The sequence below is a fragment of the Colias croceus genome, chromosome 13, assembly GCF_905220415.1.
Source record: "Colias croceus chromosome 13, ilColCroc2.1".
NCBI classification, from domain to species: Eukaryota; Metazoa; Arthropoda; class Insecta; order Lepidoptera; family Pieridae; genus Colias; species Colias croceus.
In genome coordinates this window covers 10607488-10634307 of record NC_059549.1, presented here as the reverse complement: position 1 = coordinate 10634307, position 26820 = coordinate 10607488, and the positions used below count along the sequence as shown (strand labels likewise).

General features: G+C 32.6%; 1 protein-coding gene and 1 long non-coding RNA gene across 5 annotated transcripts; both read left to right on the top strand.

Annotated features, from left to right (window-relative positions):
- The first annotated feature begins 455 nt into the window (after positions 1-455).
- On the top strand, positions 456-25857 carry LOC123696664 (regucalcin-like). Of its 4 annotated transcripts, none has more exons than XR_006752108.1 (6): positions 456-568; positions 645-925; positions 1386-1568; positions 1800-4129; positions 4731-4862; positions 21919-22050. XR_006752108.1 is itself a non-coding variant. In XM_045643009.1 (6 exons), the coding sequence occupies exons 2-6, from the start codon at positions 21919-21921 to the stop codon at positions 25820-25822; spliced, it is 915 nt and encodes a 304-aa protein (XP_045498965.1). In that variant the 5' UTR covers positions 4738-4862; the 3' UTR covers positions 25823-25857. The 4 variants fall into 4 exon arrangements, 3 of the variants coding, with proteins under 3 accessions (XP_045498965.1, XP_045498964.1, XP_045498963.1); XM_045643009.1 differs by lacking the exons at positions 456-568; positions 645-925; positions 1386-1568; positions 1800-4129 and adding exons at positions 22756-22959; positions 23438-23653; positions 24206-24318; positions 25598-25857 and having other exon boundaries at positions 4738-4862; positions 21919-22075; XM_045643008.1 differs by lacking the exons at positions 456-568; positions 645-925; positions 1386-1568; positions 1800-4129; positions 4731-4862 and adding exons at positions 8271-8347; positions 22756-22959; positions 23438-23653; positions 24206-24318; positions 25598-25857 and having other exon boundaries at positions 21919-22075.
- On the top strand, positions 10576-11816 carry LOC123696687. The gene is made up of 2 exons (XR_006752114.1): positions 10576-10634; positions 10963-11816. It is a non-coding gene; the product is annotated as an uncharacterized LOC123696687 (long non-coding RNA).
- Positions 25858-26820: the final 963 nt, after the last annotated feature.

Sequence of the window (26820 nt, the reverse complement as noted above, 5' to 3'; positions counted from 1 at the left end):
TGGCTCCGCTTCTGTTGCGTGATGATATATAGCATAAAGCCTTCCTCGATAAATGAGCTATCCAACACGAAAATAATTTTTCAAATCGGACTAGTAGTTCTTGAGGTTAGCACGTTCAAACAAACCAACAAAAATAAAAACATACAAACTCTTTTAGGTATAATAGATAGATAATGTATAGATTATACATTTTTTTTCTTGTCGTTTTCAAATATATAAGGCAACACTGAAACATAGTTTTATGTCATAATGAAATGTATATTACTTAAAAGATTGCGACTGAAGGACTTGTATCCATGGTTATGAATAAATTATTAAAAAAAAAAAGTTTTATGTCAAAACCGTAGACAGAGTAACTAATCTCAGTCTACGGTCAAAACTCAAATCTAGCAGCTCACAGCTGGTTTTGAATTTTGAAAATCAATTAACAAAACACCGAATAACCTAAAATTTTCATTGTTTCTCATATTTTTTTATATTTTTGTTTAACATTTAGATTAAAACATGTCTTTATTAATAAGAACTGATGTTACGAGTGTGAAATTATTTGATAACTTCATTCTAGCAGGTACATTTCGAATATTGATTTGTAAACACTGTAAATTATCCTAGTTTTTTATTTTAATCGTTATTATTCCTTCCAGGATTAGGAAGTTACATGCACGTTTATGAAAAAAATTCAAGCAAATTAATACAACGGTTACACGTCTTAAAAGGTCAAAAAATATACGGGTTCGCACCTTTGAAAAAAGAATCCAAGATTTTGGTTTATGGCGGGAAGCAATTCACTATAATAGCAGTAAATAAGGAAGATATCAAGTTTACTTGCTGTTTCACATCCATTATTTGTGATGATTGGTTGCATTCAGGAATATGGACTTCTAATGACAAAATTTCACTTTTGACTGCTCATAATGTGGTTCAAGTTAGTATATTTATATTTAGGTATTAAGAAATAGGAACATCATTAAAAAATCTTTCAAATTAACATATTAATTATATAATATTCATATTTTTAAAACTATTATTTGCAATGAACTTAGTATGAGACCAAGTCAAGATCACAATTGTTAATAATCCAAAACACCAAAGCAGCCAGTTCAAGCCACTTATAATACATATAAACTTTTAATGTACCTTAAATAATTTTCAACCAACTGCAGTCTGACAGAATTTATTATATTATAATTTTTTAATTTTAATTTGCGTAGCTAGTTTAATCATGCTTAGCATGTGAGCAATGTAACTAATATTTAATAGGGTTTGATAATCAACAGGTAAAATATCTTTTATAAAATACGCTTAATACAAAAGTACACTGGACTCTGAATTTTTTCATTATATTTCTTTGTACTGAAAAACATTTTAAACATTTATCCTTCCAGATATGGAACACAAAAACACGATCGCTAGAAACTCAATACAAGAACAAAAATAACTCCATACTATACAGTGGTTTACTGTTACCACTAAATGATGGAGTCCTGGTGTTCAGTGGAACTGTGTTCTCAGAAGTTCTTATCAGTTATCAGGATGAGGAACCGATGCATTATTTGAGGGGACACAAGGTACGATTTGGTATTTATATAAGTTTTTTATTATAAATAAATATAAGTAAGGTAAGTACGGTAGGGAATTTATTTTAATATTTAATATTGTTAAATAATGAATATTATGTTTTTTGTTACTGTATATAATTATCTGTACATATAGTCATTTCATTCATGAAATTAAATTCTACTTTTTCCTATAAATGGCGGGTGTCAATATACAAAATAATTATTTGAAATTTTTTTTAGGGAGTTATATTCTCCATAAGCTGTGATCCCCAGAGAGGAATCTTAGTGACCACATCAGATGACAGATCAGTTCACATCTGGTCCATAAAAAACAAAACTACCCACAGTTTTGATACAAAAGCATTCTGGGAAAATGTACACATTCATCCGTTACATGAATTATATGGTCATGGCGCTAGAGTGATGCGAAATTGTATAGTAAATGATATTGTTATATCTGTAGGTGAAGATTCAGCTATATGCTATTGGGATTTAGAAGGTAATTTGGTTAAGAAATCCCCAGCTCATGCTAACGCGTGTATTTGGTCGTTAGATGCAAATGAAGAGCACCTAGTTACAGGAGGAGCTGATAGTGCCGTTATATTACACCCACTTTCTATTTTAAGCGAACATAACAAAAACAGTGATACTCTTAATGTAGATATTGACACGCCAAAGAAAATAGTGTTCACTGCAAGAAGAAACGTAATAGCCATGAACGAAAATAATGATTTGGTTTATTATGACGTCGATTCAAAATCTTCAGCGGCCTTCAAACTAAAACACGAATCTACGTATAAATTGATCAGTGTATCGTCGTGTAGGCAATTGATAGCTGTCGCAGATATGTCGGGGAAATTTGATGTTTTTATCGAAAATTGCAAAGGACCATCAATGATTAGTAATATCATCGATACAAAGTTGGATATCAGCAAAATTCTTTCTATGCACTGGATATTAAATAGACATGTAGTGTTTTGTGCTGATTTGGGTAAAATTACAGTTCTTACGACGAGTGGTGACAAATTAGACGTGTTCGCTGAATTTGAGTTGCCATTCTGCAAAGAGCGTTGGATTACGTCTTGCGCTCTTAGTTCTGACAATCTTTTTGTTGGAGATCGTTTAGGAAATATACACGTATTTGTTCGAGGACAAAAATCTCCTGTAAGAACTTTTAAACGCGTGCATGGGAGATATGGTCCGACATCGATAAATGTACGACAAAATGAATTTATCAGTACTGGCCGAGATGGGACTATGAAATATTTCAATTTAAGTGCCTTATCGCATAATTACAATAGAGATTTAGATTTCCAATGGGTTGAAAAATTTGTTGATTCGAATGATAGATATATTTGTGGGTTCCAAGAACGTATTTTTGTTGTTTATGACGTGAAAAATAATGTTAGAGCGTTAGAAGTAAGTTGTGGTGGAGGCCATAGATCCTGGGATGTTTTACGTTATATTGAAAAAGAGGGAGAAAATTTTGATGAATTTATTAGCTTCATCTATATAAAAGAAGCGAACATTCACTTAGAGAGGTTTAATTTAAAGAACATCGTTTCTAAAAATATAGTAAATGGGACGCATTCGAAAGAAATCAATTGCTTGGTAACCCACAAGTTTGATGATACGTTGTTTTATATATCGGGTGGTGAAGATACTACTCTAAGGGTATCCAGTTCAAATCCTGCATTAGAATTTAAAGATGAACTTATCTTAAAACATTTATCAAATGTGAGGGCATTAAAAATTAACAAATTGGACGATAGAACTCTGTTGGTTACATCAGCTGGTGGACGAGCACAGATTTGCGTAAATAAAATCATTTTTGATAAAGTAGATGGAGAAATAAAAGTCACTACAGAAGAATTGGTTAATCATATGATAAATGGAACAGATGTACAAAGAAGATATAACAAAATGTTCAGAAACGAGGAAATAGATTTTGATCCAGAAACGAGAATTATGGCTTTAGAAAATTACAGCAAAGATGACAATACATATGTGATATTCGCTGGATGCTCGGATGGGAATTTACGAGTCTTTCAATTGGAATTGAATACTAAATCGTTTCGTAAAATAAACGATATATTTTATCATTCCACTTGCATACTAAACATGCAAGTTGTTGACGTTGGAAATACGAAAATTCTTCTATCAAGTTCAACCGCAAGGGAAATTTCATTCTGGAATACGACACTTGTAGATAGACCAACATCTACTTTGCTGACTCACCAATCCGGTATAAACGCGATTTATGCTAAAGCGTTATCTGATACTGAATTGCTATTGGCTTCTGGAGGAGACGACAACGCAGTGGAACTGGCCTTCCAAGTGATGAGTGATCGTACAAAAGATATTTGCTATTGGTCAAATTCTAGCAGCCATTGTTCCCAAGTGACAGGTGTCATTATCATCGACAATCTGTTGTTGTCAACGTCCATAGACCAAAGAGTGACGGTGTTTGAGTGGTCGATAGTCGAAGATCAGATTAAATGCGATTTTAAGTCGCAAGTTTTCAGCGATGTCGCGGATATCCAGGGCATGGACCTTGTTGGGAGTGATGAGTAAGTATTACCAGAATTAAGTCATTATTTTTCTAGAATGGTTCTTTATTTTGCGAATATATCAACTCTATTGTTGATTGGTTCACAGGCGTATGTGTATAGTCCCGTATAATAAGTGGACAAACTTTTTTTTTTTCGAATTTTTAACAAGCAGTATTTAGCTTAAGCAGTATTGGCTGAGTTGGTCAGGCATCCGCCCCGGATTGACGTGAAAGGATGCGGGTTCGAATCCTGCCTCGTGATCGAATTTATCATCTTAAATCTATTCTTTATACATTTATATTTATAAAGCATTTCAATGCCATAAAACTAAAAAAAAAATATCCAATTCAAGGAGAGTTTAGGACGCGTTACAGGAGATATCAGTAACACATTAAATGGATTCTTGTGTATAATGATGTTTTGGCATAGTCTTTTAGTCTATCTCCAGAAAAAAATAACCGTATTATAGAAGACTTAATTTTCAATCTTATTGAACCAAATGTTTTAATTTCAACTAATATTGACTGTTTCATTTTTATAGCAATAAAATGCTAAATCCCGTCTTATATATTGATTTTTGGAAAAATTATTGTGAGATTAATTTATATTAAATTTGCAGACAAACAATCACACTATGTATTTATGGTAAAGGTATTGAAGTAATGGAAATACCTAGACCTAAAAACTAACAAGCTACAAAATATATAAGAAAGAAAGATGACGATGTAAGAAGTTCGCCAATACAGCTCTGGTAAGTTTATCTTCTAGTTTTATAAAGAAGCTAGCTGCTTCGCGCGGTTTCACCCCCGTGGCTCCACTCTTGTTGGTCGTAGCGTGATGATATATACCCTATAGCCTTCCTCGATAAATGAGCTATCTAACACCGAAAGAATTTTTCAAATCGGACCAGTAGTTCCCGAGATTAGCGCGTTCAAACAAACAAACAAATAAACTCTTCAGCTTTTTAATATTAGTATAGATATTTTAAGCCGAGCACGCGTGTCAGAAGTGAAACTTCTTTGTCAAGATTCAGAAAGAGACCGAAATCGTTAAGTTATTGTACCTACTGTCACCTCCATGACGTGACAGTATTGCCATGGCGCGACCTTGAAATTTTACTCTCAACGTGCCTAAAAGAGTTTCAATTAAAAAAACGTTATCTGGATCTAGAGAACGTTTTTTTTATTTTTTTAATGTAATTAAAATAATTGAAAATTTATGCTTGAAGTGTGATTTTAAACTTACAGCACACCCCGGACACTCCATACAAAATTATAGTTTTGACAGTCACACTGTAGAGACTGCAAATGTGTGTGTAAACTCTTTATGGTTGGCACATTTGTGACTAGCGTAAAAAAAAATTCGCGTTTTTCTGATGAAATACATCCGTAAACAGCACAATATCTAACCATTTTCTACGAAAAACGATAATCACAAATCCAAAATAATAAAATTGCTTTAAGTCAATTTGATTAATGTTGTCAATCTTCGTTGCGTTTCGTCTAAAGACGTCGTTGGTATCGTCCTTGCGGGGAAATGGGTACCATAACATGTCTGATCGTGCGGGGTGAGGTAAGTGTTTAATTTTGGCGGGAGGCGGAGAGTGTCCGTTCTGTAGCGTTTAGCTACTATTAGGTATGTATTCTGTGCTTACAGATTTATATTATAATACTAGCTTTCCCCCTGCGGCCTCGTCCGCGTTTTCAAAGAAATCTCTTTATAATATTAGTATAGATTTTCCTGTTCACATTAGATGTTCGAAAATAATCTAAACGTAATTAATTTCGTTTGGGCCAAATTAACCGCTTAAATAACGGCTAACAGGCCATGATAGCCATTAAATATTGATTATATTTATATACTGCAATATGCGCTTATTATATCATCTGTTCATCTTTATTTGCCTACTGCAATATCTCCTGGACGATTAGCTTGCCTGTGATAAGATTATTGAAGACAATTCCAAAAATAAGTTTTTTATTTACTTAATTTGTCCCCGTTCGCCAAATTTGTATGTGATATTGTTTTTTTAAAAACATACCTATATTTCGGTCGTTCCGGCGTCTGCTGAAGTGCCGAGTTGGCACCTTTTTGTTAAGTTAGGTTAGTTTAGGTTTCCAAAAATTTATAATATATGTGTCCATTCATTAACTATGCAGCGGCAGCAATACAAATCGAAAAATATAAAGATCATTAATGCATGTGAACGTTAAAAAAATTAGGTAATTTGAGAAAACTACAACTTCTTGGAGTAAATAATATTTTGTGGTAAATTAGTTGGGAGTAAAAAAACTAGACAGTAAAACATTTCAATTGCGCGATTCAGAAACATAGTTCCTACAATGTCTTTAATTTTAACTGTTATAATACTCGCGTAATCCCATCTAGGCAAAACAATTTAATACAATAAAATAAAACAAATAGTTTAATCTAACACGTATTATAAACTATAATCTCACAATCGTCAATTTGTATAGAAATGTCTAGATAAACATATTTTATCTCGATTTATCCCGTGGTCCCGTTATCTTCGGATTTATCGTAACATCATGTGTAAGTTACACTGTCTAGATAAATTGTTGCAATAAATTCTGCACTTAACTGCATCGATGAGATGAAATGTTATAAAATACTAGCGGTCCTCCCCGGCTTCGCCCGTGGTTATTTACGTTTTCTCTACATAAGAACCATCCTCGTACTTCAAGGAATATAATAAAAAAAGAATTATCGAAATCGGTCCACCCGAAACGGGTTTCATTTATCTATATATACATATGTATAGATAATAGATAATAATATGTTAGTACCTAAGTTACAATGTGAATCATACTAAGAACCAAAAAGTAACACTTTTGGCACAAAAGACTAGTCTGCACATGGTAATAGTCAGGACCTATTAGAGGACGTTATACTTTGAGTCATTTTTTGAGGATTGCATTGCCTCTCTATTGGTATACCAAATAGGCAGAAACAAAAAAATATTCAGTGGAATAGCGTACCTACAGGCTACAGTATCTAACCTTAAGATTACAAGCTTATCTTTTCTACAAGTTATGCTTCCTACTACAGGAAAACTGCATTTTAAGAGTACAATAAACATACTCGCTATAATTCAGAACACAAATGAGCCCCAAATATTCCAATAAATCAAAACAAAAACAATCATTTACCTCATTATGTTCACTGCCATTAACGGAAATGTTCTCGATAAAGGGTCGAGTAAAATTCCTTTGTAATCTCGAAGAGGCATCATCATGCCTCATCATGCATCATCATCATCAAAATAAAAATAGAGCATGTGTGCCAAGCACACGTGTCAGAAGAAAAACTTCTTTGGCAAGATTCAAATAAAACCAAAATCATCGCCTTACTCTATTACGCGACCTTGAAATTTTACTCTCAACGCGCCTAAAGAAGTTTCATTTCAAAAATGTTTTACCGCTAACGAAATGAGGATGAAAAATATGCCAGAGATTTTTAATCTGTTAAAACTTCAAAGTTCAGAATATATTATGGTTTAGTTCTATTTGTTTTTGTTTTGTATGTATGGATTTCGGTTATTTCAACCGCGATAAGACGTGATGTATCGAATACTGAATGAGGTTGGAAAAGGAAAAATTTCTTTATTTACAAATAATAATCATGTGATAGGCTTTTTCTTTTAACGTCACAAAAATTTAGGACAATGTATTTATCCCTTATTCCTTTTAAGTTACACTTGCAGACACCCTACTTCTGCAAACGTTCATAGGCGATGGTGATGTTTTGCCATCAGGTGAACCACCAGTTCGGTTGCCTTGACATAAGGAAACAAAACCTTCTCTACTAAAACTTAAAAAAAACATTACAATGCTATAAAAAACTACATATTAATCGGCAACCTAACCTTACATGTTCTCCCGTAAAGGAGATACTAATTATTTGACTATCCACCTTTATTTATTAACTTTTTACTGGTTATAATTTTTTTTCTTTTTTTCAAAAAAATCTCATTTGAATGCTAAACATCTAATTCAACATTTCTTTCATTACTGTCACAAATACCACCTGCCTTACATTAACCAAAACGGACAAGAATCAACCCTATTTGCACACAAAACTTGCAAGTGCCAGCCCTATCGTAATATCTCAATGATTAGATACAAGTCGGTATATAACGAAAAGATAACGCAGTTCACACATAACCGTAGGTGCCAGTCGTTGTTACCGCTTGTGTTGACGAGATTGTTAACAAAGGTAAATATATTGTTTTTACTTAGGATACATAATAATAGAATAACACCTCTTTACATTATGTAGTTAATTAACAGATTAAAGTGTGTAGTTTAAAAAATTAGGATCAACAAACGCAAATACATCAAAGGTAAAATTAATTCTATTTCTATTATTTTATTTCTATAAAAAATAATACATATTTTTTAATTACATAATATAATCAATTTTTTATTGTTTGTTAATGTTAAAAAAATTATTACTGGAAAATCTCTGGATATTGTAACAAGTTAATCACTTAACTCAGCAAAAGCATTTTCACACATTCATTATGTATTAACATCATAACATCTCTAACATCCCACATATAAACTTCCATGTAGGTACTAAAGTTGAAAATTAATAAAGTTGAAATAACGTAGGTACTGAAGTTTGAAAATTTTATACTCAGTATCTTCAAAGTATCAGTGTATAATACTGAAAAAAATCCCAATAACAATCAGTTTTCAGTGATAAAATGGCACTAATGTGAAAAATTTATTTTGATCAAGTTTTTTCGTCGTTTTTGTTAATCTATTTTTAAACCATAGAACTGATTCATATTCCACCTTAAATGTGTGAAAAGCGAAAATATCTTAAAATACATATGTATATCTATTGATTTCTGGAGAATCCCCTTTGATTAGATAAAAAATTGAAGATTGTTCAGTTTGGTATAAATTGGCGCGAAAATCTAAGGTGCCAGAGATAATAAAGTGTGATGAGATCAACATAATCTTACATTACGTATCGCTATTTGTATTGTTTTATATTATTTCTAAACGTAAAACACCTTAAACAATATAATAAATAATAATGAATAAGGTTTATATAATTTTTATTCAAGCTTATAAGCACACAAGAAACAACTCGTTTGAATTTCTCCAGTTTAGACATGACAATATATTAATTAATTTTACAGTACTAATGCGTTGTATTTATCTATTGTTAAATAAGAAATATAATGTATGTACCTATTTAAAAGCAAAATTTGAAACATATGTTTTAACAATTTTCCGCTTATTTCGGTACTAAATACGTAGCAAAAATTCAAGGCCACATATTTAAACAAGACAGGCATAGTAAAACGTGAGCTTATGCGGCAGTTATTACTGCGTGGATACTGGATAAAGTGCGATGATCCCGATAGAAAGTTATGTTATCAAATAGTTGACCGTCAACTATTTATGTATGTGTTTTGGTTTATCGTTGTGAGAATAATACATATATGAATTGGTATTTGGTGGATTGTAGGCGTGTTCCTTGGCAGTTAATTTAATAAAATTGTAGGTACAAATTGATGTTTTTTTTACTATTTTATGCAATTTTTTTTGTCTGTGCCTTACGGTGCAGTTGTCAAAACGTGGGTGAATTTATATTTAACAAACGTGAATGAACAATTCTCGTTTAAATGTCTATGTCTATTATATTATTCAAATATAATATGTGCAAGTATAAAATGAAACTCAAGAAAACACAACCTTTATATTAACTGAGACAAGATGTTGGTTTGGTTCGAACGAATTCTATTGAAAAAATAATAACAAAAATGTATGAAAGTCACGTCTATTTTATTTCAATGGCGTGCCTAAATCTATTTTATAGAGGCCTGGGTCATTGTCAAATTTTGCGCAGGTTAACTTGTCCCTCAAAACTTTTTTACTTCTATACCATTAAAAAGTTAACTGTCACTAAAAACTTACAGCAAATACAAACTTAATCGCATTAATAAACATATATTAATAAAATAAAGACTTAGTTTTCATTTTTTATTTTATTTTTTAAAGTAACATTGTGGTTTTTTCTGGTAACAGAAGGGTTTTCCATACAAATTTGACCTGTCCCAAGTAGCACTTCGTTACAGAAAATATAAAATAACTACAATTTCCAATATACCAACCCACATCAATTAAAATATTACTATAAACAGAATATTGTGAATATTTCTAAAAGTACATTTTAAAACCGATCAGTGCTAAAATTTATTTTATAAAAAAAATTTTAACTTTGTCCCACGTAGTGTTTGGAATCGTGTGCACTACCACAGACTAATAATAATATACTACGGCACTACTATGTTACTAAATAAATCATTACTCAAAATAGAGGTGGCGCTGTTTTCGACTTTCTATTATCTTGAGCGAGGTTTCTGCAGCCATTGTGGTCGTTCGTTAGGTCTGGGGGTGGGGTACATTGAATCTCAGTCGACCGCGTGGCGCTGAACGTGCCGCGTGTTTTTATTCCGTATCAACATTGTTACCTACCTATTAAAGTAAGTAAAACCGTTTTTTTCTATTAACTTACGTTCACTTTATTGTTTAAGGGGTAATTATGCTCAATTTGAAATAAAAAAAATAACTAAATGCATTATTCTATGATTTATGTCTTTTAGAATGTAAAATTTACAACTCTGTTATCATCATTCTGTTACTTAGCTCATGGTCACAGAGTTGAGTAAGCATGAATTCTGTAACTTTTGTTTGAAATTTTATATTTGTAATAATTTTTTTTCTTAAGAATCGGTTTCCCAAAGTAATTTTGAGTTGTTATATGTAAATAATCATATTTAATTAAATGTAACCTTGAAGATATTGTTACAGGCTATTCTGCCGTTATTAACGCCCTTAAAATGCCTCTCACGCCAGCTGAGAAGCAAGCAAGTTAACAGAAACAGATCGAAGTTATTTACAGATTATATAAAATTTAAGTAACAATTAGAAACAGTTAACAAGAGATAGGAGACGTATAAAAAACAATGCAACAGAGAAAAACGAAAGAAGTCTAAAAATAAGGACGGCAATCCAGAAAATCCAGTAAATGCTATTAAAAATGGCCACGAAAAAGTTAAGAATCTGAAGGAAAAGTATGCTATTGATAAAATATTCGACAAGGAGGCCGTTAAAATGTCTAGGCAGGAAATACAAATTATACAAGAGTGTCTTGCTGTGGATCAAAGTTTCATATGAAAAAAATCAGCCCACGTGTAAGAAAAATGTTTTTAGAACCAAAATCAATCTTTTCGAACGTGACGACATATCAAGAGTATGCACTTTATTCACTTATAGTACAAAAAGAACAACTAAGTTACTGTGTTACAACTCTGCTAATTTCGTGTCCCGAAGATTTAAGAACTTAGTTACGAAATTTAGGAAAAGCTATTCAATATAATACTGCTAAATTACAATAGGTTAATTTGTCAGTTAATGAAGCGGTTATATGTTGTAATTAGCTGTTAATTTACAGATATTTCATGGAGTAGTGTAGAATTTAAGGTTTGTTATTATTCATAAAGTAACAGAGTTGACTAAAATTGTAAATAAATTACTGTTAAACTTAAAAAAAGCTTGTGCTTCTAATGGTGATTATAAGATATAAGACTGTAATTAATATAAAAGCCAAAATATGTGCGACTGGCTTATTTAATTTAATGATAAAAGGTAAAGTGTAATAATAACAGAGTTGTATTTTTTCTCCACCCTGACGCACTAAATCTGAAATAAATCTTAAATTATTAGCTCAACATCTCGGCCAACTTGAATTACAGGTACTTCAGTTATTTTAACAGGCACGGGCATAAAGAAAAGTTCAATTTTAAAATATTTTCTTTTTTAAATTTTTGAAATCTGCAGTTACGTTTACCTGCGCAAAATTTGACAATGACACGCCTATGTCTATTTTCGACAAGTGTCTAGCATTTTTTTGTGAACCTGTAAAAAATGTATATATCACCCAAAACATGTTTGTCCTTCTGGTCATCAGCATATCATCAGTTCATCATTTTACCAGTTCCTTTCTGAGGTTTCTTCAGCAAGTCGAATGGCAAATGTCACATGTATATGCACGGAAGGTGTTAATTTCAGTTTAATTGTTCATTAATATATTTTCATGTAAGAACAATCATTATTTTTTGACTTTGGAAAATTTAATACTAGCAACAACGTGTCTACGTCCATGTTATTAGAAAGCAGCTTTTAATGGAGTACAAACTTTCAATCAACTTTTTTATATTGGTAATTTGGTATAGTATATAATATACAGTTATATTATAAATAGATAGATTGCAAGGAATATTTAGCTGGATTAGATATCGGATAATCAAAGATGACTTCGAAGCCCGATTATTTCATTTTTTTCAAAACCCGATTATTTCATTTCATTGTTTTTTTTTCCTAATGCTGAAAATATTCGCAGTCCTTTACCACTTGTCGAGTATGGCATATTTCAAATCGGTTATCGTTTCGATTCTTTATTCCATTATTATATTTATTTGTCTGCTCATTACCGATAGGACAATATTTCATATTATGAGAATACTAAGGATAGGGAGCCGTTCTTAATCCTAATTTTAAAATTAGGACTACAATTAAAGGACTTATTAATAGGACTAAAATTAAACTATTATTAGTTTTTTTGGGAAATAGAATGACGAACGACGACGACAGAACGCTTTTGGGCAACTCTGGTCATTGATGTGTTACCTAAATAGTATATTGTACTGTATATAATAAATACAAGGTGTGAATTCACGCTAATTAGCAAGTAAGTAGTTTCTATTATCTAAATTGTAGTAAACGTTTATCAGATAAAATTAACTCGTTTATGGTCTACATGTTTATGGTTTCATAGACATTTATAGTGTAAGAATTTATTTTTTCTCTAGAGAAAAAGTAAAATTTGATTTCGACTAACTTCTATTAGATAATTTAAATATGTACATATTGTAACTATCTATTGATACCATTACCATAAATTATATAAATAGATATTTATTATTTAATCTATACGATGGAATCGCACTAACGTAATAATGATTTACTGATACCCAGTGACGGATTAAGACTACTAGATGCCCTAAGCAATCCATGCCTGTGGGCCCCCCTATCCGTATGTCAACTAGAATCGGTCTTTAAACCTTTACGCGTGCGTGTACTAGTGTACACACGTAATAAGTGAAACTTCTTTATGACCTTATTTTTCAAAAAATAATTTACTATCTGCAACTTAGTAAGTACAAAAAAAGAAGTAAGTAAGTAATAAGAAAAAGATGGCGCGTAACGAAAAAATGTTACACTAAATTTTTTTTCCAACCCCGATAAAGAAGTTTCACTTCAAAAACCAAAGCATAATTTATTTATTTATTGAAATGCGCCTTGCGGCTTTTCCGAGCATTGAAATCACGCAAGATAGTATTAACGACTAACGTTTTTAACATAATATATCGGACTCTATGTACAATATCGATAAATTATTGAGCCTTTCTTGTATCATCTTTGTCCTTTTTTCATTTTTTAATATTAATTTTGAAAAAGAACGTTCCTCTGAGTTATTTGTAATCATAAGCGATAAAAATATACGCAGGGCTGTTTCCACATTAGGGAAAGCTGATTCAATCTTATCATCATGTATTATTTTATACAATTGTGCGTGTGTTTGATGTAAACTTGTACGAGTCGAATCACTGGGTCTGGGACTTATTTTACATACTAGCTTCCGCCCGTGACTCCGTCCGCGCGGAAAAATTAAGATTTTTTTTTCTACGTATTTTTCCGGGATAAAAAGTATCCTATTTTATGCCCAGGATAATAAGGAATAATTATACCAAGTTTCATCGAAATCGAACCGTTAGTTTTCACGTGATGCCTGAACATACAGACAGACAGACAAAAATTTTTTTAATCACATATTTGGGCTTGGTATCGATCCAGTAGCACCCCCTGCTATTTATTTTTTCAATATTTTCAATGTACAGAATTGACCCTTCTACAGATTTATTATTTGTATATATTATGACATATGAATGATACTGTTGAATTTCTGTTATTAATTCGGTGATATGTGTTTACTAGATTTGTAAATTGTACTGTGCTCTGCAGTTTGATCGGGACACAAATATCACACACATTTTATCGGCATCGGGTATTTTATTCAAGAATGAGAATTTGTCTGCTGTTTGTTTGTATATTTTTCGTCTTTTCCGCATCTCTACATTTAATTTATCAACTTAAAACGCGCGAATTTTCAAATTAGTCCTAGAAACTTTTTTTGGTGTGGTTTTTGGTGATGTGAGAGTGAGACGTGATGCCCTTCGGACGGATTTTTTTTGTGCTTCTTCTGGTGCCCCCTCAGACGTGATGCCCTAAGCAATTGCTTAATTTGATTAAGGGTTAATCCGTCACTGCTGATACCCAATAAATATTTAGATAAAATCAAGTTATGTGCAGAAAATCTTCTCTCGTCAATTACCTATGTGGACAATCGTGACCTGTATGACTAGATAAAATCGAGCACTTACACAGGGCATGTGCCTTTTTTGGGATACCTATAACACAATAAAAGTGGTGGCTGTCGCTGGCCACCAGTGGCTGTGGTCGGTGGCCCGTTTGCACCGACCGGACCCTTAGGATTTCTGGGCCACCCAAGGCTGGATTCTCCATAAACAAATCGAGGGGCAAAAAGTTTGCGAAAATATGCCCCATTAAACCATAATAATGTTATTATTCAATATTTCATAATAATGGTAATCAGTATCGCTTACATAAACACGAGGTAAGATAAGGGAAGTGGTCTCAAAAATCACGATAAAGTTCAAGCATTGGGGTTCCTGGCATCAGATTGAAAACGATGAAATCCAAACATATAGGTATCGACATCTAAAAATTACTTGTCAACAACAAAAAACTGCAATAATCTCATTTAAATCTTTTATTTGTTGGTTTCCTTTTTTTATTTTGTAAAATTGAAGACATAGTCAATTTGAAAAATAAAATAAAGTCCTCAGCTAATATTTTGTTCATATAGTTAACATAATTTAACTACTAAAAAAGTTTTTTTTGTTAGTTGTTAAATTACTTTGCTAACTCTTGTCATATTATGTCAAATTCGCTACTTATTTCAAGACTAGCTTTCCACCCGCGGCATCGCCCGCGCAGTCAAAGAAAAAACCGAATAGTTCCCGTTCCCGTGGGATTTCCGGGATAAAACCTATCCTATGTCCTTTCTCGGGAATCAAAATATCTCTATACCAAATTTCATGCAAATTGGTTCAGTAGTTAAGACGTGATTGAGTAACAGACAGACAGACAGACAGAGTTACTTTCGCATTTATAATATTAAGTATGGATCAAGATATTGTTTGTGAAGTAGATATTAGATATGGAGTCAAAGATAAAGATGATTGACATGAAGATATTTCCAATATTAGTCGTCGCATCTGAAATAGATTAAGGGAATGGCCATGTTGTCGCTATGGCGATTGCTTTAGCTCGTTTCTATGGTCCCTTTCAGTTATAGTTAGCTAGATATAGTAGTTAAGGAGCATGACTAGGTAGTAAAGTGTACAAGTACAAGGTTGTAAAGTGGTGACTATCATCCAAAAACACTAGTAACACAGTGCTTTGCCAGCCTAAAGTACAACGTCATTTATTTAAACTATAATATGTATAGGCCGGGATACCCAAGCCGTTTTTAGGTTTCCCTATTTCCATAGTGAAAAGCGCACGCTTATAATTAAGGTACATTTGTCCACACCTAGGGTAATATGTGAAGTTTGTACAAATCGCACCCACTAAACCCTCGGTACAACTCGCACTTTTCAGGTTTTTATTATTATAATATATTACCATTAAGCTAATAATTTACCGTGGTACTTTTCTTTAAGCGAGAGGCTCAACATTCTCCCTAATAAAATTCAGTTGTGGTAACCACCATATTATAAACAACTCCCGAATAATATATTTTGATAGAAATCTTTGCGCTTTATATACCATATATATTCGCATATATATGGTATTCCATTCCATTTATTGTATAATTAATATTTGTTTTATTACCTCAATCTCTATGGCTAATCACGATGAGGTAAAAAGAAGATCCGTGGTTTACTGGCCCGCATTCTTGGAAAGCTTATTCAACAGATTGAATGTATTTTCCCGGTATAATCGTATTAACTTCTTGTGTCTATTGCATCGTCACGTAGACACTCAATTATCCTGCATCATATTAATGGATTTATAATATTACCACTACGTGATTACCGCTAGTAATCTTGAATCTTTGAAATATCTAAGGGTCGTGTGGCGTATCAAGTGGCTGTGGTCAGTGGCCCGGTTGCACAAAATTAAAAAAAAAACATCCGCCCGTTTCAGTTTGATTCATAATAGAGCTATGAAAAGACGACCCAATATTTATCTTCTCATAGTTTAAACTTTAATTCGTACATATATGATCAGTATTCAAGCCAAACTTATCTATTCTAATTTCTAATGTGATCTCCGTGATAGTTTTATTGATTTTTTAACTTTCTTTAAATTAAAGTCGGTTCGAAAACTACGTCCAGCAAATCGAACAGTAAAATTATATTGTTTGTTCATAGTTTTTTGTCGTGCAATAGAAAAAGGTGGCTATAACCTACAGCAGGTAAAGTTAGGTTTGAAACGAGATCTCAAAGGTTTATGGTGTTTAAAATTCGGTCAATTTACAAAAAATGTTTACACTTGGTCAAATTTTAACGTATCTGATGTTTTATTGAAATTTTATCCTATAAATATTATATACTTATTATTTGTATACGTAGTTTATTATTATTAGTCTGTGTTATTACTTACCTATAGTACCTACGGATATTTGAAATATTCTTTCACATGAATTAATCAAAAACCCTTTTGTTTGAGACTGCATGTTTTAGGCCCGTATTAAACCGATCTCATGCTTGCGTTCAAGTACGAAATCAGTTGATACACTCCCAAGTTCAGTTCAGCACCTTGAGATCGTTGCTGATTTAACACAACAGCGTCTCAAATGAGATCGATCGCAATGGCGGGAACATAAACGTCGTTGTTTGGGAGCCGATCGTGCTAGCGGTTACGTCGCAAGGGCGCAAATAAGAGCCGAGTGTTGTTCACAGCTGGTAACGCAACCCCAAGTGACAGCACAAGTTTTGTTTATAGTACCTATGACGTAGCATCTCAAATTTATACGTAAGAGCATACTCAATTCTGAGTTCGGTTTATTAATAATTATTCACAGGCAACTAATGACTTTCTCTATATATTACGGTAGGTAATTAAGAGCCTTACCTCCAATCCTCTTTTCGTATTACTACAGATTTGTCGAATGAATGAATCGAGGTTACGGACTTACGGAGAACAGAATAAAATCTCATTGCAAGAATGGTACTGGATAGACGTGATATTAAAAATATTGTGATATTAAATTGATTTGATAAATAAGGAAATATATAGCTACGGGGTTTCCGGTGTTCTTTTGTTATGTGAGATTCAGGTTGATAAAAATATAATAATTAATTATTTTTGCATGTTTAATTTCTCTTTATGTAATGAATCTGTAGATGTGCGTATTTTATGAATTGAACCCGATTAATCGATAGAGTAGCCATATTTCCGCAAATCGACGTCAAGTGACCCAGTAACCCAAATCTGCCCCCCTAGCCAAGTGGTTTTCTGTTAGCGTAGCGTTCAATAGAATAGACTATAACGAATGTATGAGATTGACGTAAGCGGTAGATCTAGACACGCGGCAGCGTGTCAAGCCGAGTTCAAGCGAAGAGAACTGGCGAGCAGCAGCCGTGTGTATATTTACACGAACCATTTCGAGCCACTTTTCACCCCCTTATAACTCGAAAACTATTTGAGTTAAATAAACCAAATTTGGTACATATCAAGAGGACCTCAAGATAAACAAGAACCTTAAATTTCATAAATACAGATTAAACAGTTGCGTAGATATTAATATCCAAATATCGCAATTTTTAAGACTGACTGACTTATAGACATATACAAAACCTAACCCACTTCCAGATGACCTACAAAGTTCAAATTTTGTAGTCAGCTAGGTAATAGTGAGTGTACAAAGGAAAAAATCAGAAAATACTGAATTTATTTGTATTTAATTATTTTTTCAATGACATTAATTTTGTTTGTATGGAAAAATGGAAAAGTTTAAAAAAATAGAAAATAGTATATTCACCTTACTAGTCTTAAAAAATAGCTCAAAACTAATCAGTGGCCGAAAAAAATTTCGAAATCCATCAATAAATGACTGAGATATAGATTATTGAAGTTTACATATTTTAGGACGAAACATCTGTAGATTCGAAGCGCCTCTGACATCACACTCACTCGCGCTAGTATCGCTAGGGTGGATTACTTCGATTGCATGATTTCTTTATTCAAAACTGTTATTAAACGTAAAATAAAAGAAAATTGTAATAAAAATATTGCTCATACAGTTAAAAATAATATATAATTTTACATATTCACATTTATTTATTCTTTATTTATGAGTGTTTAGTTTAGTTTTAATTTCAGAGTAAATAAATAAATAAATAAATAAATAAAATCTTTATTTTGCTTTAAACATGGTATTCAATGGTGATACAATTATATTAATAAAGCACAAACATGTTCAGCCAATACAAGCATGCAAAAATAATTACCATAAATGGTGTAATGGAAGAAGGCTTCGTCGAAGGTCGAAATGATTTAATTTGCGTAATATTAATATGCGTGAAACATCTTTAGGCGCGTTTAGAGTAAAATTTTAAGATCGCGTCATGGCAATACCGTAACGTCATGGAGTAAGGCGACGATTCTTCTACAACGATCTTTGCATCTTGGTAATAGTGTGTGTACAAATTCACGCTGGATGTTTGGAAAATCATAATCTTTTAAACAGAAAACGAGTTTAAAAAATTGCAGATAATGACGGGGCAATGTGCGCTGACATTCATAACATATTATAAGAAAATATAGAAAACTAGCGGTCCGCCCCGGCTACGCCCGTGGTACATATTTCGCAATAAAAAGTAGCCTATGTCCTTTCTCGGGTATCAAAATATCTCCATACCAAATTTCATGCAAATTGGTTCAGTAGTTTAGGCGTGATTGAGTAACAGACAGACAGACAGAGTTACTTTCGCATTTATAATATTAGTAAGGATAATACTAAACAAACCATACAGAGAAACCGCAAGAAAAAATAAAAAAATCGTACCTATATTATAAAAAGTATTATATTCATAAAGTAAATCAAATTTGCAGAGTAATTTTCTGTACAAAAAGTAATGATATCCCACCAAAAACATAAATGTAAAATTTGGAGCCGAGTTCAATCGTTGACTTAATTTGCCAAAAAAAGAAATGAGATCTAAATGTGTGCCAAGTTCTGCAGACAGTCCAGAAATTTATTTACAAAGATGTATTAAGTTCTTAGGTTGACTGAAAACTCAATTGTTTTATTTTCCCTTAGAGAACAATGTTTATTCCAAAATATAACTTTTTAAATTTGAATAATATAATTATTTTCACAAAGCAAACAACTAATGACCTATTGAACCCCATAATTTGATGAGGCTAGTTTTACATACTGTTTATATTTTGTGAGGTTCTAAAAACTAGCCTCATCAAATTATGGGGTTCAATAGGTCATTAGTTGTTTGCTTTGTGAAAATAAATATTATTCAAATTTAAAAAGTTATATTTTGGAATAAACATTGTTCTCTAAGGGAAAATAAAACAATTGAGTTTTCAGTCAACCTAAGAACTTAATACATCTTTGTAAATAAATTTCTGGACTGTCTGCAGAACTTGGCACACATTTAGATCTCATTTCTTTTTTTGGCAAATTAAGTCAACGATTGAACTCGGCTCCAAATTTTACATTTATGTTTTTGGTGGGATAAACGTATCTACAGCTTACGTCAATCTCATACATTCGTAGTCTATTCTATTGAACGCTACGCTAACAGAAAGCCACTTGGCTAGGGGGGCTGACTGGTTTAAATCCTCTCCTTTTCCTCCTCCATTGTTTTCAATGTCTATCTATAGTTTCATATTTTTGAGTGTATTTAGTATTTACCGTAGCTTAACCTTAAACTGTATTTACAGATTTGGATTGTACAGTAGTAGACAATATTGTAGAGTAGCGTTATATTGTCCTCTGCTTAAATATTTAGGTTGAACAGCAGTCGCGACTTATGTTATTTAATAGCTTCATAAATCAGATTACATCATTCGTACTGACATAAAGATAACGTGCTTTAAAATACATAGGTAATAAAAATCACTACTAGACTGACTCACACTAACATGGAAATAGTCTTTTCGGAAATCACGCTACACCTTAATACATCGACCAAATATGATTAAAAACAACGTAACTATGGTTTCCCATCACTAGTGACGTCATCAATGTTTATAAATATCCGACTAGTGGTGGCCGTTAGTTGGCGAATGTAGGACGTGCGCACACGCAGGCTAAGTTCAAAAGTAAAGCTTCAAGTTACGCAGATGAGGTATGTTATTTAAAAAGTTTCTTTAACTTATGTCCTGGTTGATTTCTTTGGTACCTATATTTTATTTTGATAACAAAATAAAATGTGTGTGTAAAAAGAGTTTAAAATGTTATGCGGTTAACTTTTCGTTTGTTAAAAAATACAGTTGTTTAGATTGAAACCTGCGTCTTTCGATTTACCGTTGCGTCCGTATTTTGATGTTTCTATAAAATACTATAGGGGATAGAGTTCATAACACTTTTATAAACTAAGTCAGTTAAGTACATGTTTCTCTTTCTTTATATTGTCCGGTTCTAAGCGGCGATCAATTAAAATTCGACAGTAGAATTAGCGAATTTTAAGTTATTTTTAGGCTTACATTTACAATTTTGTTTAAGTTAAATTCACTCAAACATTATGTGCTTTTAAAACAAGGCAGATTTTGAACAAATTTAAAACGAAATTATGATTCCATCTCTACCAAAATAAACTAGTTACCTTCTAGCTAAAAGCAATTTATTTTTTATCAAATACTACATCACATTCCGATCTCTTCATTTTCCTCAACGTCAATAATTAATATTAAAGATTTAAATAAAATACACTGTTCATAAATTGGTTTATTTTTGCGTATGTTTTGAAAAAAAAAGTTAGAACTACCCCAAAACTTGAGGTCAGTACAATTTTAATTTTTGAAAAAAAAATCGCGATTTATATTCATAGATCATCTAAAATTCTATACTACACGTACTACACATGATCTATATTCTATACAATATGCCTGCTATTGTTTTTTATCTCGCAACTAATTTGCGAGCAGATGACCTTACTCAAACATTACAATATAGTAGAGTTACGATTTGTAAGTCATTGAGTCACCTATGGAGTGTACTCATTCGAATATATTGTATGCTTTTGTATAAAAACTTTGTAGTAATTTTAGGCTTTAGCATAGCCTGAACAATTCCTCTATCGCGTATAAGAATGATATTGCCGTAGCAACAAAATTATCGGTGTCCCAAAATTAATTAAAATTAAGGAATTTCAAAAATCAGTTCAGTAGATTCAGTGACCTTTACAAACTCACAAAATTTACCTCTTTATTAACTAAAGTTAAACTTGAAGTATCGAATCTCCAGTCATATGTATAAATTCAAATCATAATTATTTGCGAGATGTAGTTTCAAGATTAAAACTATCTTTAAATGAATTTGCAGTGTTAAAAGGCGAAAAAGACCTTTTTTTTCAAAATTCCCCATTTTTCCAGATGTCGATAAAAGTGACACCCGTGACAGAGCCGGTATGGCTCGGCGAGGGTCCGCACTGGTCGAAGGAGGACCAAGCGCTATACTTCGTCAGCATCTTCGACCAGACCGTGCACAAGTATGTTCCCAGTACTGGGAGACATACCAAGTCTAAATTGGGTGAGTTGTACAATTTTACCGTGTATAGGAGGATTTTTTTTCTTTGTCGGATAAGACAAAAAAAGATCGTGTGAGCACACGTGTCAGAAGTGAAACTTCTTTGGCAAGATTTAAAGATACCAAAATCGTCGCCTGACTCTATGACGTAACTCTAGCACAAAATCAAATTTATCAAATATAAGTAGTTTGAAGAATTATTGATTACTAGCTTTCCACCCGCGGCTTCGCCCGCGCATTCAAAGAAAAACCCACATAGTTCCCGTTCCCGTGGGATTTCCGGGATTGCGTCATTTTCCCGGGATAAAAAGTAGCCTATGTCCTTTCTCGGGTATCAAAATATCTCCATACCAAATTTCATGAAAATTGGTTCAGTAGTTTAGGCGTGATTGAGTAACAGACAGACAGACAGACAGAGTTACTTTCGCATTTATAATATTAGTATGGATTCTGAAAATGCAAAATTTTCGTATTGAAGTAATATGTTATTAATATTTGTTCAATCCACGTTCATATCCACGCAGGCATACCTTATTCGATTACTTTTAGAGTTTTGACACTTTTGGTGACCGCAAAGGATCATCACAATTCTCAACTTATCGCCAAAACTATCGCAATTCCTCTAAATAAAATAGATTTCTTTTTGTTTTATTTATTATTTTATTTATTATTTCTCTTTCCAGACGCTATGCCTGGCTTCATAATCCCCGTAGAAGGCAAAAAGGACCAATTCGTGGTGGGGCTAAAGCGCGAAGTGGTTGTAATTCAATGGGATGGTGAAAACGGTACAGCAAAACGGTTGAAGACCATCACAGAACTGGACAAACATACCCCGGACAATCGGATCAATGATGCTAAAGCTGATCCCAGGGGCAGGCTGTTTGTTGGTGAGAAAAGAAGAAAAAAATGTGGTTTTTTTTTGGGATTTTTTGACGTTTTTCGGTGGTAGGAATGGTCGTGGTGAAATTTTTTTGTGTGTGATTGTGATTGTTATGATTTGTTGTATGTTTTGTTGTTATATAGTTTTCTGGGGCTCGAAAATGTCCTTATGAACAATACTTAAGAAATATTTTTACATAAGTTGCTATCGAAAGTTTCAGATATACAGTATCTTCCTTTTTTAATGCGGTTTGTAAGCTTCATCTGTATGTTTGACATATTTAAACTCTATTTTGACCTTCTTTAAACAGACAGATTTAATTCAAACTTTTTATATCACGACGACAATACGATAATTTCATGAGTTTACCTTTTTCAAGCGTATTGTTTAGTTTTTTTAACTACGTAAAGAAGGAATGTTTTTTGATATGTCTATTACAGTTTTGAGTTATTTGTGTGAAGTATAGGTACTTTTCCATATTACAGGCACAATGGGCCACGAGTATGAACCGGGCAAATTCCACCTAAAGAAGGGGTCCCTCTATCGCGTAGACCCCGACGGACAGACACACAGAGTTGTGGACAATATCGATATATCTAACGGCCTCTGTTGGGATGTGAAGGAAAAGGCCTTTTATTATACAGACTCTTTTGAATATGCAGTTAGGAGATACGACTATGATATTGAGACTGGTGACATTTGTAAGTATTTTTTTATTAATCATTAATCGATACTTAAAAGTAAAACTATTATCCCTACTAAAATTATAAATGCGAAAGTAACTCTGTCTGTCCGTTACGCTTTCCCGCTTAAACCTCTCAACCGATTTTGATGAAATTTGGCACAGACAATCTTTAGACCCTGAGAAAGAACATATAGGCTATCTTTTATCAAAACACCACGCGGGCGAAAGCTAGTATTTTCATAAAGTAAAAATCTGAATTAATGAGTTATGTTAATGTTTAAAAAACTCCAAAAAAATCCGGGTATTGTGTAGAAAAATAGTAATTATAAAAGACTAAACACTTGCGAAAACATAGTTTAATATTTTAAATTCTCAGAGAGCAATTTTACTTTTATTAACAGTATTTAAAAAAAATACACTTTTTTTTTCGATTTTTTTGGTATTCAAACCTGCATAAGCATACTTTTTTGCATTTTTTTAACCGACTTCAAAAAAAAGGAGCAAGATTTTATCAATTCGGCCGGTATATTTTTTGTTTAATATATTTATAACAATAATTATCTTGCAGCGAATCCCCGGCTAGTGTTCGTGTACAAAGACCACGGACTCAAAGGCATTGTTGACGGTATGACCATCGACGTCGATGGTAACCTGTGGATTGCTAACTTCGATGGCAAACAGGTGACGGATAAATATTTGTAATTTCGTTCTAACTGAAAATATATTTTTTGTTTTGAATGCTTTTTTAAACTTGACAAAATAGTGAGTTTAATAAAAAGCAAAACAAATAAAGATTATATGTATAATCACTACATAGTATAAAAAAAGCTCGCTTTCTCTGTCCCTATGTCCCTTTGTATGCTTAAATCTTTAAAACTACGCAACGGATTTTGATGCGGTTTTTTTAATAGATAGAGTGATTCAAGAAGAAGGTTTTAGTATATAATTTATTAGGTTTTAGACAACCTAGTTATTAATAAAGGGGTTTGAAACTTTTTGTATGGACGCTGGCATATCGACCCGCCGCCATTTTGATTTTTTTTTCAAAATCGCGGCGCACGATTAAATTGGTATGTATGGATAGAGGACACATAGACGAACAAAAAATGTCTCATAACATAGTACCCTAAAGCGTCACATTACCGAGATATTTGGAGGTAAATATTCACTTATGAGTACGACAAACACTAAAATAGACTTATTACGTGTCTATATTCTATATGCATAATATTATCTAAAAATAATCACTCCCAGGTAGATTATTATTATTACAGGAAGAAAGTACGTATTCATTACATTACTTACATTTTTATGTAATGTATGTATGTTTTTGTGTAATGAATCTACCTACTTTCTTCCAATAAACTGTTATTTACCTCCAAATATCTCGGTAATGTGACGCTGTAGGGTACTATGTTATTAGACATTTTTTGTTTGTCTATGTATCCTCTATCCATATATACCACTTTAATCGTGCGCCGCGATTTCGAAAAAAAATCAAAATGGCGGCGGGTTTGATATGCCAGAAAGTTTCAATGCCCTTTAGTGTTGCCATTTGAATATTTGTTTCTCAATCTTTATTTTTGAGACTCTATAGACAGACAATAAGTGATGTCAAAAATGAAACCTAGTAGATACGAGGTAACGGGGCGGCCTTTTTTCATTTCATTTGAATGCAGATTTTTTGCATTTTATTCGTCTAGCTCCAGGACCCAGTTAGGTGAACCGAACTTAATTTGATTTTTTTTCATTTGAAAACCTCCCATGACGTTATTAATCCTATAAACATATCCTATATCCATAATTTGAAGGAGGTTTAGAATTTTGTTGCAAAACATATTGTTATTTAGAAGCTATTATTATCACGTGTGTAGGATTGACTCATTTATATCTAAACTCAGTCACTCCCATACATGCGTCTTTGCATTTCTTAATAAATTATTTTTTATCCCAAATCCAGGTAATCAAAGTGGACCCCAGAGCGGGTAAGCTCCTCCAAAAGATCCCGACTCCAGCGCTACAAACTACATCAGTAGCCTTCGGGGGTCCAAATCTAGACGTGCTATACGTGACGTCAGCGTGTATGAACAGGGGTGAGGAACAACCCCCACCATGCGGGGCCACGTTCGAAGTCACCGGCCTTGGGGTGAAAGGGCACCCCAGTGTTAGCGTCAAGTTATTGTAATTTATGTAATAATGTGTAATAAATGATTTTCTGCATTTGCTGTTTTATTTGATATTGGTTCAATGGGAAACAAAATGAAAGAATATGTTGATTTTAAACATGTTTAGAAACATTCACGCTTAAAACCTACACAATCTATATTGAAATGGAAATTTAATTTATCGTCACATTTTACATGGGTTTCGAGCCTATAGTAAACATTGACAATTTTTCTATTCTATGATTTTTCAAATATTTACGCATGGGTAACAATGTACTCTTTAATGCTATAAAAGTTATAAAATTATGTGCTTTCCATAATTAGTAATCAATCATATCATTTTTGTAAGGTTACGTCAGTCATAATTGATTCGATTTTGTATTTTAAATCAATCCCTCAACTTCTATAGATGCTAAATGGGATAGTAATTATATCATTCATATCCATACTAATATTATAAATGCGAAAGTAACTCTGTCTGTCTGTCTGTCTGTCTGTTACTCAATCACGCCTAAACTACTGAACCAATTGTCATAAAATTTGGTATAGAGATATTTTGATACCCGAGAAAGGACATAGGCTACTTTTTATCCCGGGAAAATGACGCAATCTCCCACGGGAGCGGGAACTATGTGGGTTTTTCTTTGACTGCGCGGGCGAAGCCGCGGGCGGAAACCTAGTCATTGAATAAAATTGTTTATTAAAAAGGTAATTTGGAATTATAATTATTTAATTACTATTCAAACTCAAACTCAAACATTTATTTATTCAATTAGACTTCTTTTAGAAGCACTTTTGAAACGTCATTACATATATTTTAACATTTACCACCGATTCGGAAAGCAGTATCTATCGGCAAGAAACTCCATAGTTGCTCTTTTTAATCATGTCAGTTTTACAATTTAATTTTACAAAATACATTATATGTATCTACATTATAATCATAATATGCCAAAGAACTGTCCTGTGGTTTTTACGCGACAACCCTCCATGGGTTTTTATCGGTATTAAAGGTACT

Excerpts from the sequence above, each read along its gene's own strand:
- LOC123696664 (XM_045643009.1), top strand. The coding sequence starts at position 21,919 with ATGTCGATAAAAGTGACACCCGTGACAGAGCCGGTATGGCTCGGCGAG. Across the intron at positions 23,654-24,205 it reads TATTGAGACTGGTGACATTT|CGAATCCCCGGCTAGTGTTC; the intron begins GTAAGTATTTTT and ends ATTATCTTGCAG. Across the intron at positions 24,319-25,597 it reads CTAACTTCGATGGCAAACAG|GTAATCAAAGTGGACCCCAG; the intron begins GTGACGGATAAA and ends TCCCAAATCCAG.